The sequence below is a fragment of the Bos indicus genome, chromosome 9 (assembly GCF_029378745.1).
Source record: "Bos indicus isolate NIAB-ARS_2022 breed Sahiwal x Tharparkar chromosome 9, NIAB-ARS_B.indTharparkar_mat_pri_1.0, whole genome shotgun sequence".
Taxonomy (NCBI): Eukaryota; Metazoa; Chordata; class Mammalia; order Artiodactyla; family Bovidae; genus Bos; species Bos indicus.
In genome coordinates, this window is record NC_091768.1 from 44,028,165 (window position 1) to 44,048,947 (window position 20,783).

General features: G+C 45.3%; 1 protein-coding gene and 1 pseudogene across 6 annotated transcripts in view; one reads left to right on the forward strand and one right to left on the reverse strand.

Moving 5' to 3' along the window:
* ATG5 (autophagy related 5) overlaps positions 1–20,783 on the forward strand; it is a 153,107-nt gene that overhangs the window by 124,587 nt on the left and 7,737 nt on the right. For 5 of the 6 annotated variants that reach the window (XM_019967284.2, XM_019967286.2, XM_019967289.2 and 2 more), the window contains 2 exons: positions 7,716–7,880; positions 8,886–20,735. The exons of the other annotated variant lie outside the window; for it this stretch is intronic. In XM_019967284.2, the coding sequence (XP_019822843.1) occupies positions 7,716–7,880; positions 8,886–9,082 (362 nt within the window). In that variant the 3' untranslated portion in view covers positions 9,083–20,735. Of the gene's footprint in view, positions 1–7,715; positions 7,881–8,885; positions 20,736–20,783 lie in introns of those variants that run through there. 6 annotated transcript variants of the gene reach the window in all.
* Positions 23–10,919, reverse strand: LOC139184808 (small ribosomal subunit protein eS1-like; annotated as a pseudogene).

Sequence of the window (20,783 nt, forward strand, 5' to 3'; positions counted from 1 at the left end):
GAAACCAGGCAGCAACCTGGGCTTGGAGTTGGTGCCTGAAGTGTGGCAGGGGGGAGGAAAGCAGTCTTGGGGAACTAACCCCCGAAGCTGTGGAAGATGATGCCGCCTCTGGGCAGATGCTGTCAGAATTGAGTTGAATTGTAGGACACTCTGCTGGTATCCAGAAAAGTGCTTATTGGTGTTGTGGGGACACCCCCTTCCCCTGACATTGACATTGGTACAGAAGCATTTTAGGTCCATTTTCTCCTCTGCTTGAGATCTTGAAATGACTTCCTGTTATCTTTAGGGGACTCCAAAATCCTAACCATATACAGGCTTTTCAAGATTTTTTCCCTAATGCTCTTCCTTTTCTTCATGATCCAACTGTAATGCACCTCTTTCAGGCTCTCAAAAGCATGAAGCTCTCTGTCAGTATAAACACTTACTGCAACTATCCCTTCTCCCTGGGATGTCCTCTCCCACACCCTCTTTGCTAATTCCTACTCATCCTTTCTCTCAGTTCTCAGGACTTTCCTCTCCCAACTGTCCAGTCCCTTCCTGGTAGGGTTGCTAGATGTAGTGGATTAGAATATAAGATGTCCAATTAAAGCTGAGTTTCAGGTAAATAAGAAATAATTTTTAGTATTAGTGTAAGTATGTCCCATATAAATATTAGTATTTAGTATAAGCATATCCCATGTTATTGATGGGGCATAGTTAAAAATTTTATTTGTTTCACTGAAATTCAACTTTAACTGGACATCTTACATGTTAAATGGAAATTCTGCTTCCCAACTAGATTTGGTTATCCCTTCCCCTGAATAATCAGTCTTCACATTTCCTCAGTGTTTATCGCACTTGCATTCATGGCTCCACATCTGTGTTACCTGCCAGGCCATAGGTGCCGTGAGGGTAGGGATGAGTCTTCTGGGTTCACCGATGCCTAGCATAGTGCAGCATACCAGAGCAGCAGTGTATCAGAGGCTCTGTACATATACATAAATAGTAACTGAATGAAAACCATGCAAGGCTGTTGGAGTTCTGAGAAGAGACCAGAGCTGAGGATGGCGTCTGGGAAGTTTTCTGCATGGAGGTGATCTCTGAAGCAGGAGTGGGTAGAGGGAAGGAAGAGGACAGCAAAGGTACATAGAGTAGAAGGAGAAGAGAAGCCTCTGGGCTGAGCTGAGGGGAATGCCTCAGGGGCGTGGGCGACAAAAAGAGGAAGAAGGGCAGATGCCAGAGGTGGTAGTGCTGGAGAAAGAATTCATAAATAGCAGAGAGATCTAGAGGAGTAACAGGGACCAGGCCTTCCGATTTGGCAGTTAAATACTTGACTCCTCCAAGAGAGCTAATTTGGGTCTGATAGCTGTCGGGTTGCTTGCAGACTACTCTTGCAAACTTCCGTGATGGAAAGAAAAAAATAGATTGTAGCTGAGCTGTTAGCATGATGGAGAGAAAATGTGTGTGTGTGTGTTACGTCTAAGGGAGACTTCAGTGTGTTCATTGGTGAAAGGGGAGAAATCAGCTGAGAAAGTGTGGTCATCCTGGGGAAGGAGTGGTAGATGGTCTTGGAGCAGGTGGAGGGGATGGACTCAGAAAAGAGAAAGAATGTTTCACAGGTAGGAGGAGGAGGGTAGAAATAGTAATTATTAATTACAGTAATTTCTGATAAATGTTACTCTCTGGTCTCAAAAAACGAGTCACATTGTCCTATTACTAAGGATTATATCAGTATTCACTAAAGAGTATAACCTGAATTGAACATAATTAAGGTTTCTTAGCCTGGCAGCTTGTCAAACTGTAAGAAGTATGGGAATCACTGCCTATTTAAATGTGTCTTGTGAAGAGGAGATGGGACAGAGCCTGAGAGTCTGCATTTCCAACAAACACACTGGGGATGTGCTTGTTGCTGTCTTAGACCTTCCATCCTTGCTTCCAGGAGGCTTTTTTTCTTTTTTTTTTTAATGGAATGGCCGTGCTGTGTGCTGTGCTTAGTCACTCAGTGGTATTCTACTCTTTGTGACCCCAAGAACTATAGCCTCCCAGGCTCCTCTGTCCATAGAATCCTCCAGGCAAGAGTACTGGGGTGGGTTGCCATGCCCTCCTCCAGGGGATCTTCCCAACCCAGGTCTCCCACATTGCAGGTGGATTCTTTAACATCTGAGCCACCAGGGAAGCCCTTCTTGTAATGGCAGCTGAATGTAAAGAGTTTACATTGGCTTACCTTGGTAATGAAATTTATGTTTGAGAAATACTGAACTCTCTTCTGAAATTAGCTGAAATAAGATTGAAATACATCTTCTCACAAATGTGTTCTAAAGAACTCTGAATGCTCATGTGTATCTCAAACATCAGTGTCCTCAGTACTCAGAAACGAGTTGACTTCAGAATTTGAAACTGTATTGTTTTGGAATGTGAGAAAAAAGAAAATTGCCTAAAAGCAGAATGTGATCTTGATGAAATACTTATCTGAGATGAATTATTGATCATTTATTTTTGAGGGATCTATTGTTTATTGATTCAAAGGGACTTCTCAAGTCTTTTCTTCAAATGTTTTTAGGGTATTAGTGTGATTCATTATTAATGGTCTCGAGATACTTTTAAAATGTTAACATTTAACAAAGTAACGTGCTTTTTTTCCCCACAAATAAGATCTGTTACTTGTCATCATTCAAAGTCTGAATTCCAAATAGATTCTTGGACTGCTGGCTCATAACCGTCACTCATTCAGCTTTACAACTTGTCTCATCCCCAGCAGGTTCCAAAACTACTACCTTCACCGTGATGCTCCATGAGGTTTCCCAGTTCAGACTTGGGTTTCTGCAGTATATTTACTTTTCTAACAGAGGCATCATAGAGCAGATAAGTAGATTAGAGAGCCTTTTAAATGTCTTTCTGGAATCAGTTTATTGACCACTTCTTTCAAGTCATTTGTCTTCACCCCTTGCGTCATGGTTTCCATTGTCCTCCTCCAGATTTGGCAGACTTGTTAATGCTGGGCATAGAGGTCTTCTGAATCTGACTGTTACATTTTGTAACAGTAGAATAGATGAAGGAAATACCCATTGGTAGTCGTGGCGCCCACATGACCTTCAGCCATGATCCACCATTTTTTTTACGATGAAGTATGTTTGGTCATGGGTGAGACCCATGCCACGGAAATTAGTCAGGCGGTTTTTGCCCTCATCATCTTCAGTAATTAGCTTGAATTTTCTAAATTCAATTTTCATCATTCTGCAGATCAGCAAGGCTCACTTCAAAAACATAATCTGTAAAGTCATCAGATGTGATTTTGGTTCCTTGAGTTCTTGTGACTAGTGTTTTCCCAGTATTTCTTACATTGACGTATAGCCAGTGCTTTCACAGCATACAAATCTTTCTTAGAAAGTGAGTCAAACACTTTCTTCTTGGCTCCCTTTCTGCCGTTTTTGTAAGATGCTTGTTTTTGCTGATCATCATGGTGCTGCTCAGAGAGCCAAAAGCCCAAACTACTTATAGTTTTCAATATGCTGTTTACAAAATAACTATAGAACTTAGTTTTTAAATTAATTCCTAATTTTGAATGTATAAAAAATGATGAGTGCCTTCCTCTTTCAGTCTCATCTATGTACCTTTGTCACTTCATGTAAAAGCTGATTTGCGATGATGTCAGAAGCCAAGACTATCACCTGACATGGATCAAATTCTCTAGAAAGCAGAGGTTCCAAGATAATCAGGATAGAACAAAAAAGGAGGCTATTTTTTATCAAAAAAAAGGGGATTATTATAACCTGCAGACAAAATTCAAACGTTTCTTCCTCTTGGATCACTTTTTAAAGTTTTTTTCATTCATGGTACTTTGTACATGTGCAAAATTCAGAATGTTCCAAGAGAGAACACTCAGTGAAAGTCTCTCTCATCCCTCCCGTGCTGTCTTCCCAGAACTCCCCTCTGTTAACTGAGGTCTTATGTCTGTTTCAAAGAGTGGCTTTACTTTGTGTGTTTTGGAGACTATTTCATATTAATACATATAGTCTGCCCTATTCTTAATAGCTTCATAGTTGGGTATGACTTTCCCATCATTTTCCCACAATTTAAATTTTTCTTCATTTAAAAAATGTTATATGCAAGTGAGTACAATACATTGAGTATTTGGAACCTTTAAGGAGGAATGTCAATAGATGCCTACAGGGAAATTCAACATCTCTCTAAACTGTTTCCTTGTATTTGTAGAGGCTGTATTGAAGTTTGAAGCCGTCGCTAACTCTCTCCATTCTTACAATGCTAAGAGCCTCTGCTAGGTTTAACAAGATGCTAGAGCAAAGAGGAGATGCCATTCACTCCTTGGGGTCAGCAGCTGTTGTTCAGTCATGTCCAACTCTTTTTCAACCCCATGGACTGAAGCCCACCAGGCTCCTCTGTGCATGGGATTTTCCAGGCAAGGGTACTGGAATGTGTTGACATTTCCTTCTCCAGGGGATCTTCCCAACCCACGTCTCCTATTTGGCAGGCAGATTCTATTATCACTGAGCCACCTAGGAAGCATTGAATATCAGCAGACCTATCTATTAATACCATCAAGAAATGTTACAAGGCACTTCCATGCCTGTGAGTGAACATTAGAGCCATTCCAAACCAATGCTAACATCTGCATGCTTCATGGAAGACCTCTGAGGATGCGCAATCATCACCATGTACAAAAATGCACATCCAGTGGGCACCTGGCAGACCTTCCATGACAATAGTGGTTCTGAGTTCAAGTGACGTTTCAGTAGGACTTCATCTATTTGTCCAGTCTCTCATCTACTCAATACACATTTTTGAGCATATACTGTGTTCCAGGCACAGTTCTGGCCATAGGAGTATAGTGATGGGTAGACAGACAAGGTTCTTGCCTTCAGGGAGTTGACATTCCAGTGGGGAAGAGCCAACTTCACCTCACCAAAGCCAACCGGTCCTTGCCTTCCTTCCTCATTCTCATCATTGCTTTCATTACCAGCCCTACTCTGCCTGCCCTGCCCCCCTGCCACACACACGCCTCCCCTCTCCAGTCAGCCTGCAAAACTGCATGCTCTGCTTGTGGTTTGTCACCCTGGATGCCTTGCCTTATGTATATGCATCTCTTCATCTCCTGTATGTCTACATGTCTTCTTTGTGCCCAGCATGATTAGACGTACTTTGTGGGCACTCCATAAAAATCAACTGAATGAAGGCCTGGCTCTTGGCATTAAGGCTGACTTTTTTTTAAAATTAAGCTTTTTCATTTTAAAACAGTTTTTTATTCACAGCAAAGTTGTAAAGAGGATGTAGAGAGTTCCCACATGCCCTTCAGCCTGCTCCGCCTGTTGTCAGCGTCTGACATCACAGTGGTATATTTGTCACAGTTAAGGAACCAATGTTGATACCGTATTATTAACTTAAGTCCATATTCAGATTTCCTTAGCTTTTGCACTGATTTCCTTTTTCTGTTGCAGGGTCTCACCTAGGATGCCACATCACAAGTGGTTGTCATGTCTCTTTAACTCCTCTGGTCTGATGGTCTCTTGTCATGTTTCTCATGAAGTTTTGACAGATTTGAAGCATTTTAGTTAGGTACTGTGTAGAATGCCCCGCTAACTGGGTTTGTCTGATGCATCTTTCACAGTTACACCAGGGTTGTGGGCTATTGGAGGAAGCCAGCAGAGCGGAAGTGCCCTCCTCACATTGTATCAGGGGGTATGTGCCACCCACATGACAGGACTGTGAAATCACCTTGAACACCTGGCCAAAGTACTGTTTGCCAGGTTTCCACACTGAAAGTGAGCCTGTTCTCCTCTTACCTACTCAGTTGTTTGGAAGCAAGTCACTAAGTACAGTACCTCCAGCCCTCAAGGAGGAAGGGAGTGGGGAGAATTAGACTCCGCCTCCTGCAGGGTAGTGTTTATATTAACCATTTAAGTTCTTCTGTAAGAAAGAACTTATTTAGTCAACTTCTTATATCGGTATGGACTTTCATGTATATTTATTTAAAGATTTGGGCTATCATCTGATAATTAGGCTCAGATTGTTTCAATTTTGGCCGTTGGGTGTTCTTTTTAGGTTGACTCCTATATCCCTTGAACATACCCCGTCTTTTTGTTTTTTGAGTGTTTCTTTACTTTCTGGCACTCCTGTGGATTTCCTGCCCCAGCCCTAGAATCCATCATTTCTCCAAGGAGCCCTGGTTCCTTCCACTGGGGAGGCCTGTTTTTCAATCCAGACCTCAGTATCGCTTACTCACCCACTCAGTCAGCCATTCAAGGAATATGGACGTATATTGTGTTGTGCTCATCATTGACCCAGATGTGGACTATACAGCGGGGAACAGCGCAGACAGGTCCACGCCTTCAACTGCTAGTGATGTGGCCTGCAAGACAGACAATGAGCAAATGTCAGCTGAGAAATATATAGCTTTGATACATGCTGGACTCAGATGAAAAATAATCTATGTCAGGGGCCTGGGTTGTATCAGATGGCTGGAGAAGGCCCCTGTGAGCAGCTAACATCCAGGTGGAAAGTTGAAGGATAAGAACTATTCAGCCTTTCAACGAGTAGAGGGAGGAGTCTTTTCAGACTGCAGGTTAGTGGGGTACGGCTAGATTTTTTTAAAAAGGAACAGAACATGCTAGAAGTATTATCATGTGGAACTCATGTTCCCTTTATGTGTAGGTTGATGTGTTTACTAGTTAATGAAATAAAATATTTCTTACTAGGGATGATTGTCAGAAGAAAGTTTGGAAGCCACTGTTTTAGGAGGAAATAAAGGCAGATGAAAGCTCTGAAAAGAGAAAAAGCCATAACATACTTGAGGATCGGAAAGGAGGTAGGTGTGCCAGTAGGGAGTGAATCTAGAGAAGAGGCCGACGACACAAGGAGGCACGCAGCCCACCGGCAGGGCTGAGGAGGCCTTGGTGTTTTAATGAGGAAGCAGTGGGAAGTCACTGGAGGGGTTCAAACACGGAAGTGTTGATATTTAAGAAAAACTTGTAGGCTCCTGTGTGGAGAGTGGAAGGAGAGAGCAAATGAGGAAAGCGGGGCCAGTCAGTAAGAAGGGTCGTCCAGAGAGAAGACAGAGCAAGAAGAGTCAGTCTTGCTCTCCCAGCCACTAAACAATGCCTGGAACACAGTGGCCCTTTGGTGTATATGTGTTGAATGGGTAAATCACACGATTGTAGTAGAGGTGGAGAGAAATGGTTGAGTCGAGACATGTTTGGGAAATGGAAGGTTCTGCTGACAGATTGGGTCTGGGGGACATGGACTGGGGAGAGTAGGCGCCCTCCCTCCCACACCGCACCTGCCAGTGCTCACGTATGCTTACTTCCTCTGCTGTTGGACTGCGTCGGGCAGTTACAAGGTTCTTTAACTGTTCAGACTGTGTTTCTACCCGTGTGCTTAGTCATAGTGGCCAGAAGTGGAAATAACAGAATTTTTCAAGAGAAACAGATTGTTGTAGAATCACAAAAACCAGTTCTTATCGCAGATTGTCAGTCCCACGAGACTTTATAATCTTGGATGCTCTGAAGCTCTGTGAACATCAATCACTAACAAATAAAGATCCTCAGAGGGGTGCCAGAATTGCTTGGGTTTTAACACTCTGACGGGGAACTTGGGTCAGGGCTGGGGGGTGGTGGTAATTTTGTATTTAGCTATGTGCCAAAGACCCTTCTCCCACCTGATTTTATGTTATATTAAAAGTACTTTGTGGCAGAATCCTTTCTTGACACTCCTTTTCTTGACAGTGCCAATGCCTGAGGTCTGCAGCTGGCTGCCCACTTGGCTGCTGGCATCCTCGGCAGAGGGCAGCCACCTCCCATCACTGTGGAGGGACTGGGAAGAGGACGGGCCTAGACTGAGCCAACAGGGAGCAGAAAACAGAAGGAACCAGTCCCCAGGAACAGAAACACGTGAGTCCTCTCTGGCAAGTTGGGCACCAGAGATGGGCGTGCTCCAGAGATGCTGATGAATTTTGAAGGATTGGTCCTTTTGGTCAAACGGGTTTCATGCTCTTGACTGAGAAACCAAAGCAACCATCAAATGTTACTGGGAATGATGCCAGTGGTGTTTGCATTGGTTAAGAATTTCATATGACAGAATAACAAACTCAAACTGCCTTAAGCAAACAAAGGGATTGCATTAGCTTATAGCCCGAAAACTTGAGCATGCAGTCCAGAATTTACATCCTCCTCACGATACCAACCCCATGCCGGTCTTGTGTATAGCCCTGCTTCTTCTGTGTGTTGGCTTCATCCTTAGGTTGGCCCTTCTCTTGGTGACACAAATGGCTGAGGGAGTTCTGAACTTGGTATTCTCTAACATACTGTCCAGGAGAAGGGGGATTGTCCCCTCTGGTAAACCCACAGAGGGCTGAGGAAGCTTTTTCCCAGAAGCCCTAGGAAACATTTCCTCAAGTTCCATTGGCCTGAATCAGGCTGTATGCCCACCTCTGAGCCAGTCACCATGGCCAGGTGATGGGTACTCTGGCTACTCCTGGGAGCTGGATGAATCCAGCTGTTAGAGATGGAGAGACAGTGAGGAGAGTGGTTCCCTCGAGGCAAAATGTGGGTACTGTGGCAGGAAAAGGAAGAAAAGACACTAGGGAGGCAACCTATATATGATTACTACATCAGCATCATTATTGTGATAAAGGCCCAATTGGAGGTGATGCAGATATAGACAAGAAAACTTTTGTTCAGAACCCCAGTTCTGCCTGCTTCTTGGTGAGTGACTTCTTCAAGTCTCAGTTTTTTATCTGAGAAGATGTGGATGACAATACCTCAGGGAAGGTAAAATTCACATATCTAAATATATATACACACACACACATATATTTTGATATATATATATCAAAATATATAAGGTCACATATTTGAAAAAATAAACTATGAGGTACTTTCTGTATTTTCTCACAGTGCCAAATACAGTCCTTCCTGTAGAAGCCAAGATCAAGCCCACGTTTGAGCCTAGCAGAATAGCAGGTGGAAGGAAGGCTTCCCTGGCCGTCAAGTGTTGGGCAAGTCAGGGCCCATCTCGTGTCTTCATCGCAAGAAAGAAGTTTCACTGGTTCAGAACCAAACTTAAGCAGCAGGTGTTCAGAGCTGGGGTGTAGAAGTTTCAGCTTTGATTTTTCTATGAAATCGTTCAGGTTATTAAAATGTCGGCCCTATTCTCTTGTTTAAGAACTGGTTTCATTTCTAATGACACAGCACCATCATGCCATTCCTTGATTTAGTCACGAGAACCAAAACTAATATGTGGCTAGTTTCAAGTCGTTTTTATAGCAGTTAGTACAGAGAACAACAGGCTCTTGTAAAAACAGATGTATTTGCTATCTGCTTCTCTATCTGCTGCCTCTCAGACTCAAAACCTGATTTCTAAGATGGCGTGGTCCTCTGGTTGGGCCTCATGGGAGAGGCTCTTGCCCAGGACAAAAGCCTGGCTGTTCTCCTCAGTGTGAAAATTTTCGTAAGAAACAGGAGTCCCATCCCCTATTGATCCTATGTATAAAATAGATAACTAATGAGACCTAACTCAGGAAACCCTACTCAGGGCTCTGTGGTGACCTAAATGGGAACGAAATCCAAAAAAGAGGGGATGTATGTGTACATATTGCTGATTCACTTTTGCTGTACAGTAAAAACACATCACATTGTAAAGCAACCACACTCCAATAAAAATTAATTTAAAAAAAAAAGAGTCACAGCCCCCAAGCATAATAATGGTAAAGGGGTATCAGAAAGAGACCTTTCACCTCTTTAGACAGGACTCACTTGGCATTATTGTCCATTGTGAGCACAGAGGAGGTTTTTTTTATGTGATGAGTCTCTGTAAACTTCTTCAAGGCTTTGTGGTATTAACATGAGAAAGTGAGCATACATTTAGCATTCTTGGAAAAAGCATGGCCTTCCTAGTAATGCTAGTACTCTGAGAGTGACCCCACAGCCAGTGTCCTGATAGAGGCTTCATCATCTACAATGTCTCTACAAGCAGGTTAGATAGCAAATGCTTACAGATGAGGAAACAGAGACACTGAATTTTCCATGGCTTCAGAGAAAGAAGGTTGTGGAATTTAGAGTCCTGGGCTAACCTCTGTGGTGTAATTGCTTGATCTCTCTGTAGATGAGTTTCCTCACATATAAAATGTAAATAACACTAATGGTTAAAAACCCCTCATTGGTGGCAGTGAGGATTGTGTAAACTCACGCATGTACAGTGTGTAGACCAGCATCTGGCACGTAGTTTGCACTCAGTAAATGTTCGTTATAATTATCACTACCTTCACTATCCTTTTTTTCAGTCACAAATTAAGTGCCCTTGCGTCTTTAACTCACACATGTACAACCCACCTACTGGTTCTCCCCCCAGTCTCAATTATACACGTGGTCTCAAGTTGTCTTCCAACAGCTGTCTCAGACCAGGGCAAATCTTGCTTCCATGCTAGAAAGATGACTTCCTCTGGGGTCATCTCAACAATCTTTTCTTAATGTCTTTTAATGCTAAATATGACTCCTAGGATGGGCTTCCCTGGCAGCTCAGTGGTAAAGAATCTGCCTGCCAATGCAGGAGACATGAGAGACACAGGTTTGGTCCCTGATCCAGGAAGATCCCTGGAGAAGGAAGTGGCCGCCCACTCCAGTATTCTTGCCGGCAGAACCCCATGGACAGAGGAGCTGGGCGGGCTCCAGTCCATGGGGTCGCAAAGAATCTGACATGACTTAGTGACTGAACAACAACAGCATGACTCCTAGGGCACCACTGTTTTGCAATGTTGACTGTTGAATTGACTATCAGGTCAGGTAGATCCAACTCACCTGGAAGACTGGATTGGGCAGTTAGGCCTCCTGCTCTTTGCTTTGACTCGGAGCCTGTGCTATGCTGTAGTCAAGCCCAGGTCCACCTTCTTGGCCCAGTTTAAAATGTTCCATCCAGTTCAGCCAACGTCATTTCACTTAATTCCTGCATGTAAAAATATTTCCACGTTGGGAACATTGTCAAGAAAGCCTTTCTGTAGTTCATTTCTTTGATTATCTTATTCTTTGTTCCCTTCTTTACTGTGTTCGTCTGAGCAGTCCCAATAATAATGCTGCTGTTCATTGCTTTGCATATGTACATCTTGTCCCTTCTCTCAGACTGTGAATTTCTTGAAGCTGAAAACCATTGCCTCTCTTTGCAGTGCCTCTCTTTGCACAAGCCTGGGGGCAGGTCTGCCTGGGGATGAACTCACAGAAGGGCTGTGACTGCATCTCTGTGGATCTCCCCCATCCTTTCCCTCAGCTTACATCCTCTTTCCTTTCTCCTGAGTATCTCACAGGCCCTTTCTGCCTGGTGGGAGGTAGGCCTTGAGCAAGCAGTAAATGTTGCTGCATTTACTGCATTACTACAGTAAATGTAGACTGCATTGCCAGGGCTGATCTGTCCTGTATTTGGGGCTTTGAAGGTGATATACCCAGGGGCATCCTTGGACCAGGCCTCCAACCCCTCTGTTGGCATACGTGTTAGCAGATCACCTGCCATTTCCTCAAACAAATGAGCACATCTTCCCTTCATGTCTCGTTGTGTTTTCCTTGGTCCAGTCTCTCTCCTCCCACCCACACTCTCACCCTGCCTCTCCCGATTCTCTTCCAGGCCTGTCCCGTTTCCCAGCCTCTGTTTGTGCCTTGGCCTTTGCTCTTGCTCGGTCCTTCTGTGTGCCTCACTTTGGTTTCTGTTCCCCCTATGCTTTTTCTTTCACTTTCCCCCGCCCACCAGACTGTTTTACCAGTGTCATCATGACTTATAGTGTGGGAACATGGCCCTCGCTGTCTCCCACATTACACAGCCTCGCTGGCTTTTTGGATGCCCTCTGCCGAGCCAAACCAGCAGGACAGATGCTCCACGATGGCCGGACACAGGGCAGCTCCCACCGGGAGGCCTCCTTCCTGCCCACCTCCGGAAGCAGGGCAGAGCTGAAGATGGAGGCCACAGAGAAGGACCCCAGACCTTTCCTCAGCTTCTGTTGGGACATGTGAGCTGGGTGTGACCCCAAGACTCAGAACAGCTTCGCTCTGTGAAAGCGCGAAACAGGGAGGGTTCTCTGAAAGGAATGGTCTGGGCTGCGGGGAAGAGGTGGGGTAGCACATATGACTGAGACCCGGGAGGTTTCTAGTGCTGACATGACTCGGCTCCTAATCCACAGAACTCAGCTGAAACACCCAAGCCAATGAATAACAGGGTCCCAGTCATAAGCAGAAAACGCTCTTCCCTTTTTCTTCCTTCCACCTCACCCATGCAGCCTTGTGCAATTAGTCCTCATACAAAGGTTTGCAGAATTATCCAAGTGGAGGCCAAGTCTGCTGTTTCTTGGCCATATCTACCTTCCCAGAGGATCGACCAGCATAGCTGAAGCGCGCTGGACCATGGCGCAAAGCGGGGAGAGGGGCGCCACGGCTGCTGGGAACCGGGCCTTCTCGAACTCAGTTTCAGAGACCAAGAAACGGTCTTCTTACTTCAAACATGCAAACACTCTCCCTGTGAGGCAGCTGCCCTTTGAAGCTGTGGACCAGGGGGGAAATAAAAGCTCCTGTCTGAGAAAGGATAGGTTTCTTTCTTACACTCTCTGCTGACCATTCTATTTCCTGCGGGTTTTCTGCATGGACCCTCTGCCGGCAGCATAGGGGGAGCCTGCAGCAGCCGGCGCAGCAGGGCCCGAGTGAAAGTGACTAACACCCCAGCCTCCACAGCTACCTCGGCCTCTGCAGCACCTTTCTCCAGCCTGACCTCCCCATGCTGCCTTTCTGCTGCTGCTGTGGGAGCCAAACACGAAAGCCGGGCTGAACAGGCTGGTTGAAGAAAGGAGTGAGTCAGGTCTCAAGTCTCAGAAAGGCAATGTGGGCTGAATCCCGGTGCCAGGGGTTAAAGCCCGCCCATGCATCTCACCCATAACACAGGCAGGAAAGCGATACGGCTAAACTCAAGTGGGACATTTGTATTCAGAGATCGTTTATGTTCACCCACATTGCCTGGTATGGTGCTGAGAATGCATTTAATATTTATGGGCCCTTTTGACATTTAAATAAGGCCTGGCCAAGGGAAAGGGAAAAGATCATAGCAGTTTTGCCAAATAGGACCAAGGAATGCAATTTTTTGAACTCTTAAATTTTTTTTCTTCCATTATGGTTTATTATAGGATACTGAATATAGTTCCCTGTGCTGTACAGTAGGTCCTTGTGGTTTATCTATTTTATATATAGTCGTTTGTATCTGTTAAGCCCAAACTCCTAATTTTCCCTCTTCCTCCGTTCCCCTTTGGTAACTGTGAGTTTGTTGTCTTATGTCTGTAAGGCTGTTTCTGCACATACGTTCATTTGTGTCACATTTTAGATTCCACATATAAGTGACATCATATGGCATTTGTCTTTCTTTTTCTGACTTACTTCACTCAGTGTGATAAACTCTAGGTCCGTCCATGTTGCTGCAAGTGGCAAAATTTCATTTGTTTTTATGGCTGAGTAGTTTGGCACCCCACTCCAGTACTTTTGCCTGGAAAATCCCATGGATGGAGGAGCCTGAAAGGCTGCAGTCTGTGGGGTTGCTAAGAGACGGACACGACTGAGCGACTTCACTTTCACTTCTCACTTTCATGCATTGGAGAAGGAAATGGCGACCCACTCCAGTGTTCTTGCCTGGAGAATCCCAGGGACGGGGGAGCCTGGTGGGCTGCCGTCTATGGGGTCGCACAGAGTCGGACACAACTGAAGCTGCTTATCAGCAGCAGCAGTAGTATTCCATCATATGTATTTATATATACACACACACACACACACCACACACACACTGCATCTTGTTAAACCCATCATCTATTAATAGGCAGTAGGGTTGTTTCTGTATCTTGGCTATTGTGAATACTGCTGCTATGAATATTGGGGTGCATATATCTTTTTTAATTATAGTTTTCTCCAGATATATATGTACAGGAGTGGCTTTGCTGGATAATATAACTCTATTTTTAAATAACTCTTTTTATAGAACCTTAGTCAATATCAGCCACAGATTGTCAATCTCCTATTTCTGACTCTTATTTTAGAACTAAATGTATAATGTTACCCATACGAAGTATCTTGAATATCTGTTTCAATCAGTCTTGAAAGTCTACAGAGCTCAACTTCTGAGACCTTCTACTCTGGACCTGTAGTATACACAGATAATGCACTGACTGAATGGCAATAAGGAAATATTTTAACTTCTGTTTAATCTATGTTTTAATGTAGAAATGAGGAAAGGAATTAAGCTTTGTTCTTACTACTAGCAATAATATGACTAATATTTGCTATAAATATTCCCAAGTACATGTGTGTAACATTTACAAATATAAATCTGATGGGGATTCAGGTTCTACTTTTGGCTAGGGAGATTGGATTATATGATTAAAAAATGTTTGCTGAAGGACTTCCTTGGCAGTCCAGCAGTTAAGAAGTTAAGACTCTGTGCTTCCACTGTAGGGAGGAAAGGGTTTGATCCCTGGTTAAGGAACTAGGATCCATCATGCCGAATGGTGTGGCCAAAAAAAAAAAAAATTTGCTGAGACTTCTGCTTTTGACCAATATGGTATGATAAAGACCAAATTTACCCTTCAATCTGAAACAGCCACCACAAAGAAACAGGTCTAGCACAGAAGTTATCACATGATATTCATGAATGCAAATGAATTGAATGAATAACTGAAGCCCCCCAGGGAAGCCCAGGATGGTTAGATCACAGATGATGAGGTGTTAGGGCCCCAGTGCACCTTAGATCTGATATAGTCCAGTTTCCTCACTATCTAGATGAGGAAAGTGAGGTCCAAAACCACACGGTGACTTCTCCAAAGTCCCTCAGCACCTACTGGTGGAGTTACTGGGAATATTCTTTCCTATAAACCAGTCCTTGAGTCAAGCAAGACAATAAACCAGAGCCCCAAGCTGTAGAAGGACCTTTCTTAAAGGGCTAATTGCTGCTATTCACAGAACAGGGACAAGATGGAGTTCAGTGTGTATGCGTTTGGAAACTAAATTAGGCGCCAAGAATTATTGCAGACAAAGCCACTTAAAATTGAAGATATGGCCAGACATTGTGCAATTTTAGAAAAATGCCAAAACTTCCAGGTTGGACGGAGAGACTAGAGGAAGATCCCTGCTAAGCTGTGGTTGTCACCAAAGATTCCTCAAGACTCTACAGGAGACTGGATCGAAACAGATCTATCTACCTGAAAACTCCAAATAATTCTGGACCTGATCCAGACCAACCCCTATTTCTGAGGATAACCCTCAGGCCTCGGTCTGTCCTAGGAGTGGCGGTGGGGGGTGCGACACAGCGAGCAGTCTCATGTTGGGACCCGACTGCCCAACTGCCTGGCTTGACCGGAACCCCACATGAAGAAGACCCAGTCCTGAGGGGACACTTGTCAGCATTGGAGACCTTCAGACCGCATGATATGTGTATCACAGGAGGATCTCCCTGCCCTGGACTGAAGGAGCCCCTGATGTACCCAGCAGGCAGAAGCGCCCCCTCCCCCGCACCGTGGGTTTGCGTGCTCCCGGCGATGGGTGCGTAGTCAGGCAGCCTCAGCAGCCTCGCTCCTCTGCTGGGGTTTGTCCTGGTTTCTCCTGGGAAGTGGCAGCTGTGGACGAACCCTTTCACTTTGGGTTTCTCCTCAGTGCAAACTTCTGCCTGCTTTCAAAGTCCTTGAAAAGGCAGCCTAGCTCTTTCAAAGCACTTTTTTGGGGGGCCAGAAAATTCTAAAACATGTCAATGACTGCCTGCTGTTGTCTTGAGTGTTTTAAGGCTTGATCTGCACCCATTGTAGGAACGGACTTTGCCCGTGGATGCCCCCTGCCATCTCTCCTGCCACCTGGAGGACGTCTATGGGGCATACAGGGTGCTGGACTCTTGTTTCAGAGACTTCTGGGTAGCCTCACAGTTGGACAGAATTTTCAGCAGTGACATTTGGGCTTCACCTGACAAAGAGAATGACAGAGTTTAGAGTGGTGATTTAATTGAGACTCATGCAGACTTCTCTGCCCTGGAATCCCTAGAAGGGGAGGTGTCCTCTAAAAAGGAATCTAACAAGAGATGATTACACAGCTTAAAGCAAGTCTCCTAAGGAAGACTGGTCATCTGATTTAAACCGGATTTGGAAGTGAATCTCCTCTGGCTTCCCTGATGGCTCTGTGGCAGAGAATCCACCTGCCAGTGCAGGCGACGCAGCTTCAATCCCCAGGTCAGGAATATACCCCTGAGAAGGAAATGGCAACCCACTCCAGTATTCTTGCCTGTGAAATCCCGTGGACAGAGGAGTCTAGCGGGATACAGTCCATGGGGTCGAAAAAGAGTCAGACATGATTTAGAGACTACACAACAATAACTCCTTGAGCTCAGGACCCAGTCTGGAGGTGGTCTGACCCAGGGGTGGCTGTACCCCGCCAAGCTACACCTGTGCTGTGCTCTCCCAGCACAGAATTGTGCACTCAATTCATGAGCAGAGGCTGAACACAGAGCGCTGGAGTGGGAAAGGCACATTCCTGGTGGCCAGTGCCAAGAAAGTGATCTCTATGCACTAATGAGAGTGAACAGCACAGGGCTGTTGTTAGTCTCCACTTTATAGATCAGGAAACAAAGGTATTGAAAGAGCAAGTAAGACACCCACTGCCACGGGGTGAGTCAGCAGAAGACTGGGCCCAGGACACAGACTCCTGGCCTCCTGGGCCAGCATTTGGCTCTGCTTCTGTGCTCTCAAGACGTTTCCTGCTTCATCCATAGCAAGAGTTCTTTGCGACCCTCATTCTGTGATTCCTGCCCTAAGGCCGTCAGTTCTCCTGAGGTTTGCTCAACAGCCAGAGGCCCTGCCTTCCCTAGCCTCCCTTCCCACCTCCCCTTGGCTGTCTTGTGGAGTGTCTAGCTCCAGCTGGCGTCTTACATACTCGTCCCAGTTGGCCTCCTCACTCCAGCACATCCACCAGGTGGTCCCTGTGCCCTTGGCCTTGGCTGTGCCAGCAACTTATCCACACAGAGTGGCTCATAAATGCAGCCCTGACCTGGGGTTCCCAGCCTTGTTTCCTTCCTTGACAGCTTTGGCCGCCCACACTGGTCTCTCTGGTTCCTTGGGCCACTCCCTGAGCGCTCTTCCTTGTCTCCTTCTCTGCCTGGAAAGCCCTCCTCTTCCTGCATCTTCAAGGCTCTTTCAGGAGTTTGAGGCCCCTCCCAGCTCTTCGAGAGCTCCTGTGTTCCCTTCTCTGCGATGTCCTCTTGTACCCCCAGAAGATACACTGTGGTCTCTCCAGCTGCCATTTGCCTCCAAACTTTGTTTGGCCCCAACTCTCACTAATAGCTCAAATTTACATTTAAGGTAATGTGATAGGCCAGATTCTAAAATTACCCAAGGATTTCCTGTCTCCCCTCTTGTGTGCACACCATTTGAATATATTGGATTTTACTCACGTGATTAGATTATGTTTTATAGCACAGTTGACCTTAAGGGCAGCTTCTGTTGTGGCTCAGCTGGTAACGAATCTGCCTGCAATGCAGGAGACCTGGGTTCAATCCCTGGGTTGGGAAGATTCCCTGGAAAAGGGAAAGCCTACCCAATCCAGTATTCTGGCCTGCAGAATTCCATGGACTGTATAGTCCATGGGGTCGCAAAGAGTTGGACACGACTGAGCAGCTTTCACTTTCACTGACCTTAAGGGAGATTATATCCCAGTGGCCCTGACTTAATCATAACAGGAACCTCAGTCCTGTGACCAAATTCTAGCACCAACAAGAAAGCACTAAAAGTGCCCTGTTTCCCCAGAACCTCCAGGCAAGAGCTCAGCAGGGTCAGCACCTTGATTTCAACATGGCGTCACCCTGTGCCTAGAGCCCAGGCATGCTGTGCCAGCCTTCTGATTTATAGAACTTAACTGTGAACTCATAAATGGGTATTGTTCCAAGCAGGTAAATTGGTAGTTATTTTTGTGATGCTGTAGAAAACCAATATAAGTGAATACTGAATTGTGTTGGAGCTGTGGATTCTCCACATTTATCCTGGCACCTGCATCTCAGGTCAGCAGCTGAAGCCACACTTTGTTGACTGTCAGACTTAGATTGCAGACTCCCAGCACAAGAGCCTAGCTGCCTGGTTCTCTCTGAATATAATTCAGCAACAAGAGGGACTCTTGGTTTCTAGCACTCTGCTGCCAGTTGCAAGACAAAGATGAACTTGGCCTTTCTGCCCTCGGGGGCTTCTAATCTAGTAACTGAACAATCACATAAAGAGTATAATACAAAGTAGATCAAGACAAGGGAAGTTATATCCAGTATGTGAAATCAAAAACTTCTTAGAGGAAGTGACATCGGAGCTGAACCCTGAAAGCTGAGTGGGGTTTTCACTTTAGGGATGAAAGTAGGAAATTGAGTGAATTTTTAAAGAAATAGTATGTCGGACATTTGACAAATCAGGTGATTTAGAAATGAAACAGTATTCTGGGTCCATGTGTGAAGGCTCTTGAATCATTGGCAGTAGTGTGTTTGGGAGACTTGGTGAGAAATTGGGGGCCATAGAAAGTTTAGAGGCTGGGGTGGGTAAAATCAAGGCTGAGTATGTAGGATGGATTAAAGTAGAGGTGGGTAGGAAATGAGGATTGTTTGCAGACCGTGGGAGAAGAGGTAAAAGTTAATCAGAGCCTGCATCGTGACTCTGGCAGTTGGGACAGAGAAAGGAGAGAATGTCCTAGTCATGGGAGAAGATAGAAATTCCACCAGTGGAGCCACAAAACAAACATAGCATCCCGTGGGTCCATCCATCAGTCCACCTTCCTCTACTCATTCCAGTATTTAAGATGTGTTGTATGTCTCCTGTAGCCAATAATCTGTCCCAGATTCTGCCCCAAAGGCAAACATCATGACATTTGAGGAAATATGACTGTGTTACCAAGAGGCAAATGTTAAGTCCTGTAAGAGAAGCGTGGCTGAAGAACTACAGGCTCAGGAGGGAGGAAGATGGTACCCAGCTGCAGCCACAGAGCCTTCGAGAGACAATGACGTGGGGTCACTGTTTAACTTGTAGGTGGCAAATTTAAAAGGAGAAGGATCTTTTCATCTGTCCTCTAACTACCAGTGAAACTTCATCTCATCCCAGTACATACACACCCCCACCCTCACCCACACATCCACCCACCACACACACCACACACAGGCACACACATACACACTTCAGCTGGAGCCGGCTGACTTGAACCCCACAATGACAAACATGGAGAAACAGTTATTCCTGCAAATGCTCAGTTGGGTTGTTCTAGAAGACAACTGGGTAGCTGAGACCCTGGCTTCCTTCACTCACCTCCCTGACTGACCACCCGAGCTGTGATTGTTTTCACGAGCACACCGGCTAAGAGACACACAGCATCGCTTTTGTTCAGCCACCACCAGACCAGCCAAGGGCCGACTAGGCCAACAGGGCTCTTCCTCCTTCCCCCTCGGTTCTGGGTAAGCACACATCTTCCACCCTTACTTTAAAGGCAGACAATTTGTTTTTATCATTTGCCAACACAGCTGAGGATGATTATTAATTAATCAAAAACACTGACTTTTAACTTCCCACGCTCTCTCCAGAGATGCTCCAGTGACAGCGTGCATCTGGACTTCAGAGCTGTTTAGATAGAAGTGGGCACCATGCAGCAAAGACTTTTTTTTTTTTTCTGGTTTATTCTTTTTTAAAACACAACTCTAGTTTAATCCCATTTAGCCAGTAAACTTGATTTTAAGGTGGTCCCATTTTGTGGGGTTTTCTATTGGTCTTTTTTATACAGCTTCCTTTGAAACCAGAAATGCTGTGTCAGGATTTCACAAAAAGGAAAATAAGTTCAGAGCATTTTCTGTTCATCAAAAGCTCAGACCGAAGCACACAAGCAGCATGTTTCCATGAATAATGAAACACCATTGTCCTCCTCTGCTGGTGAGCTTCTGTTCTGGTAGTGTCCTCCAAATTCAAGGTCTCAGCAAGGAGTACCTAACAGCTGCCGAGAGCAAGTTTGAAATGTTACAGTTGAAACATCACAGCAAAGGCTGATCTGTTTCAATGGGCTGAGGTTTAAGCGACAGTCTCTTCCCCTCGGTTCTAAGATGGCGCTGCTGAGGAGTCATCCTCCCCCCTCTGAACTTGAGCTTTGTGGCCGTACAGTGGTTTTCAGTGAAAAAAGAAAGGGGCGGCAGAAGATCGCTTGCCTCAAATTACACATCAAAGCCTAATGGCTACCTCTAGAGTGAGACAGGGGGGTGTGCACCCTTGGCTTCACCACGTGGCAGAGGCTAGAGTGAAAACTATGGTGCCTTTTTAGGGGCTGTACCTAAAAGAAGATTTACAGAAGAAGATAGAAGATTTTAAGCAAAACCAAGCTTGGGAGGCAAGTGAGCTTCCCTTCCATTCAGTGAGGCCCACATCTTCAAAAATCTCACTGAAGACTCTGCTGGGAGTGTGTTGTCTTGTAAGTGCAACTGTGCCAACTTGGGAAAGGTGTTTTGTGAAACACAGAGTGGAGTCCCCCTCCCCTCCACATGAGCCTGCTCCCCTTCCCGCCACTTCTCTTCCTCCCCCTCAGTGATCTGTGTTCCCCCCAGCCCATTTAAGACAACTCCTGGGCTTGCCAGTGCTCAAACCATCCAGGCTTTGTTTCTTCTCTTTGCCCACCTGCCACCAGTCTCTTCTTCCTTGTCATTGTTCTTCAACAGCTCCACTGGAGGCGTTCGAGGGAAATAAAAAGATAAAAAACCCAGCTTGTCACAGTCCATTTGCTTCTTGTCAACAGCTCTGCTAAAAGGCA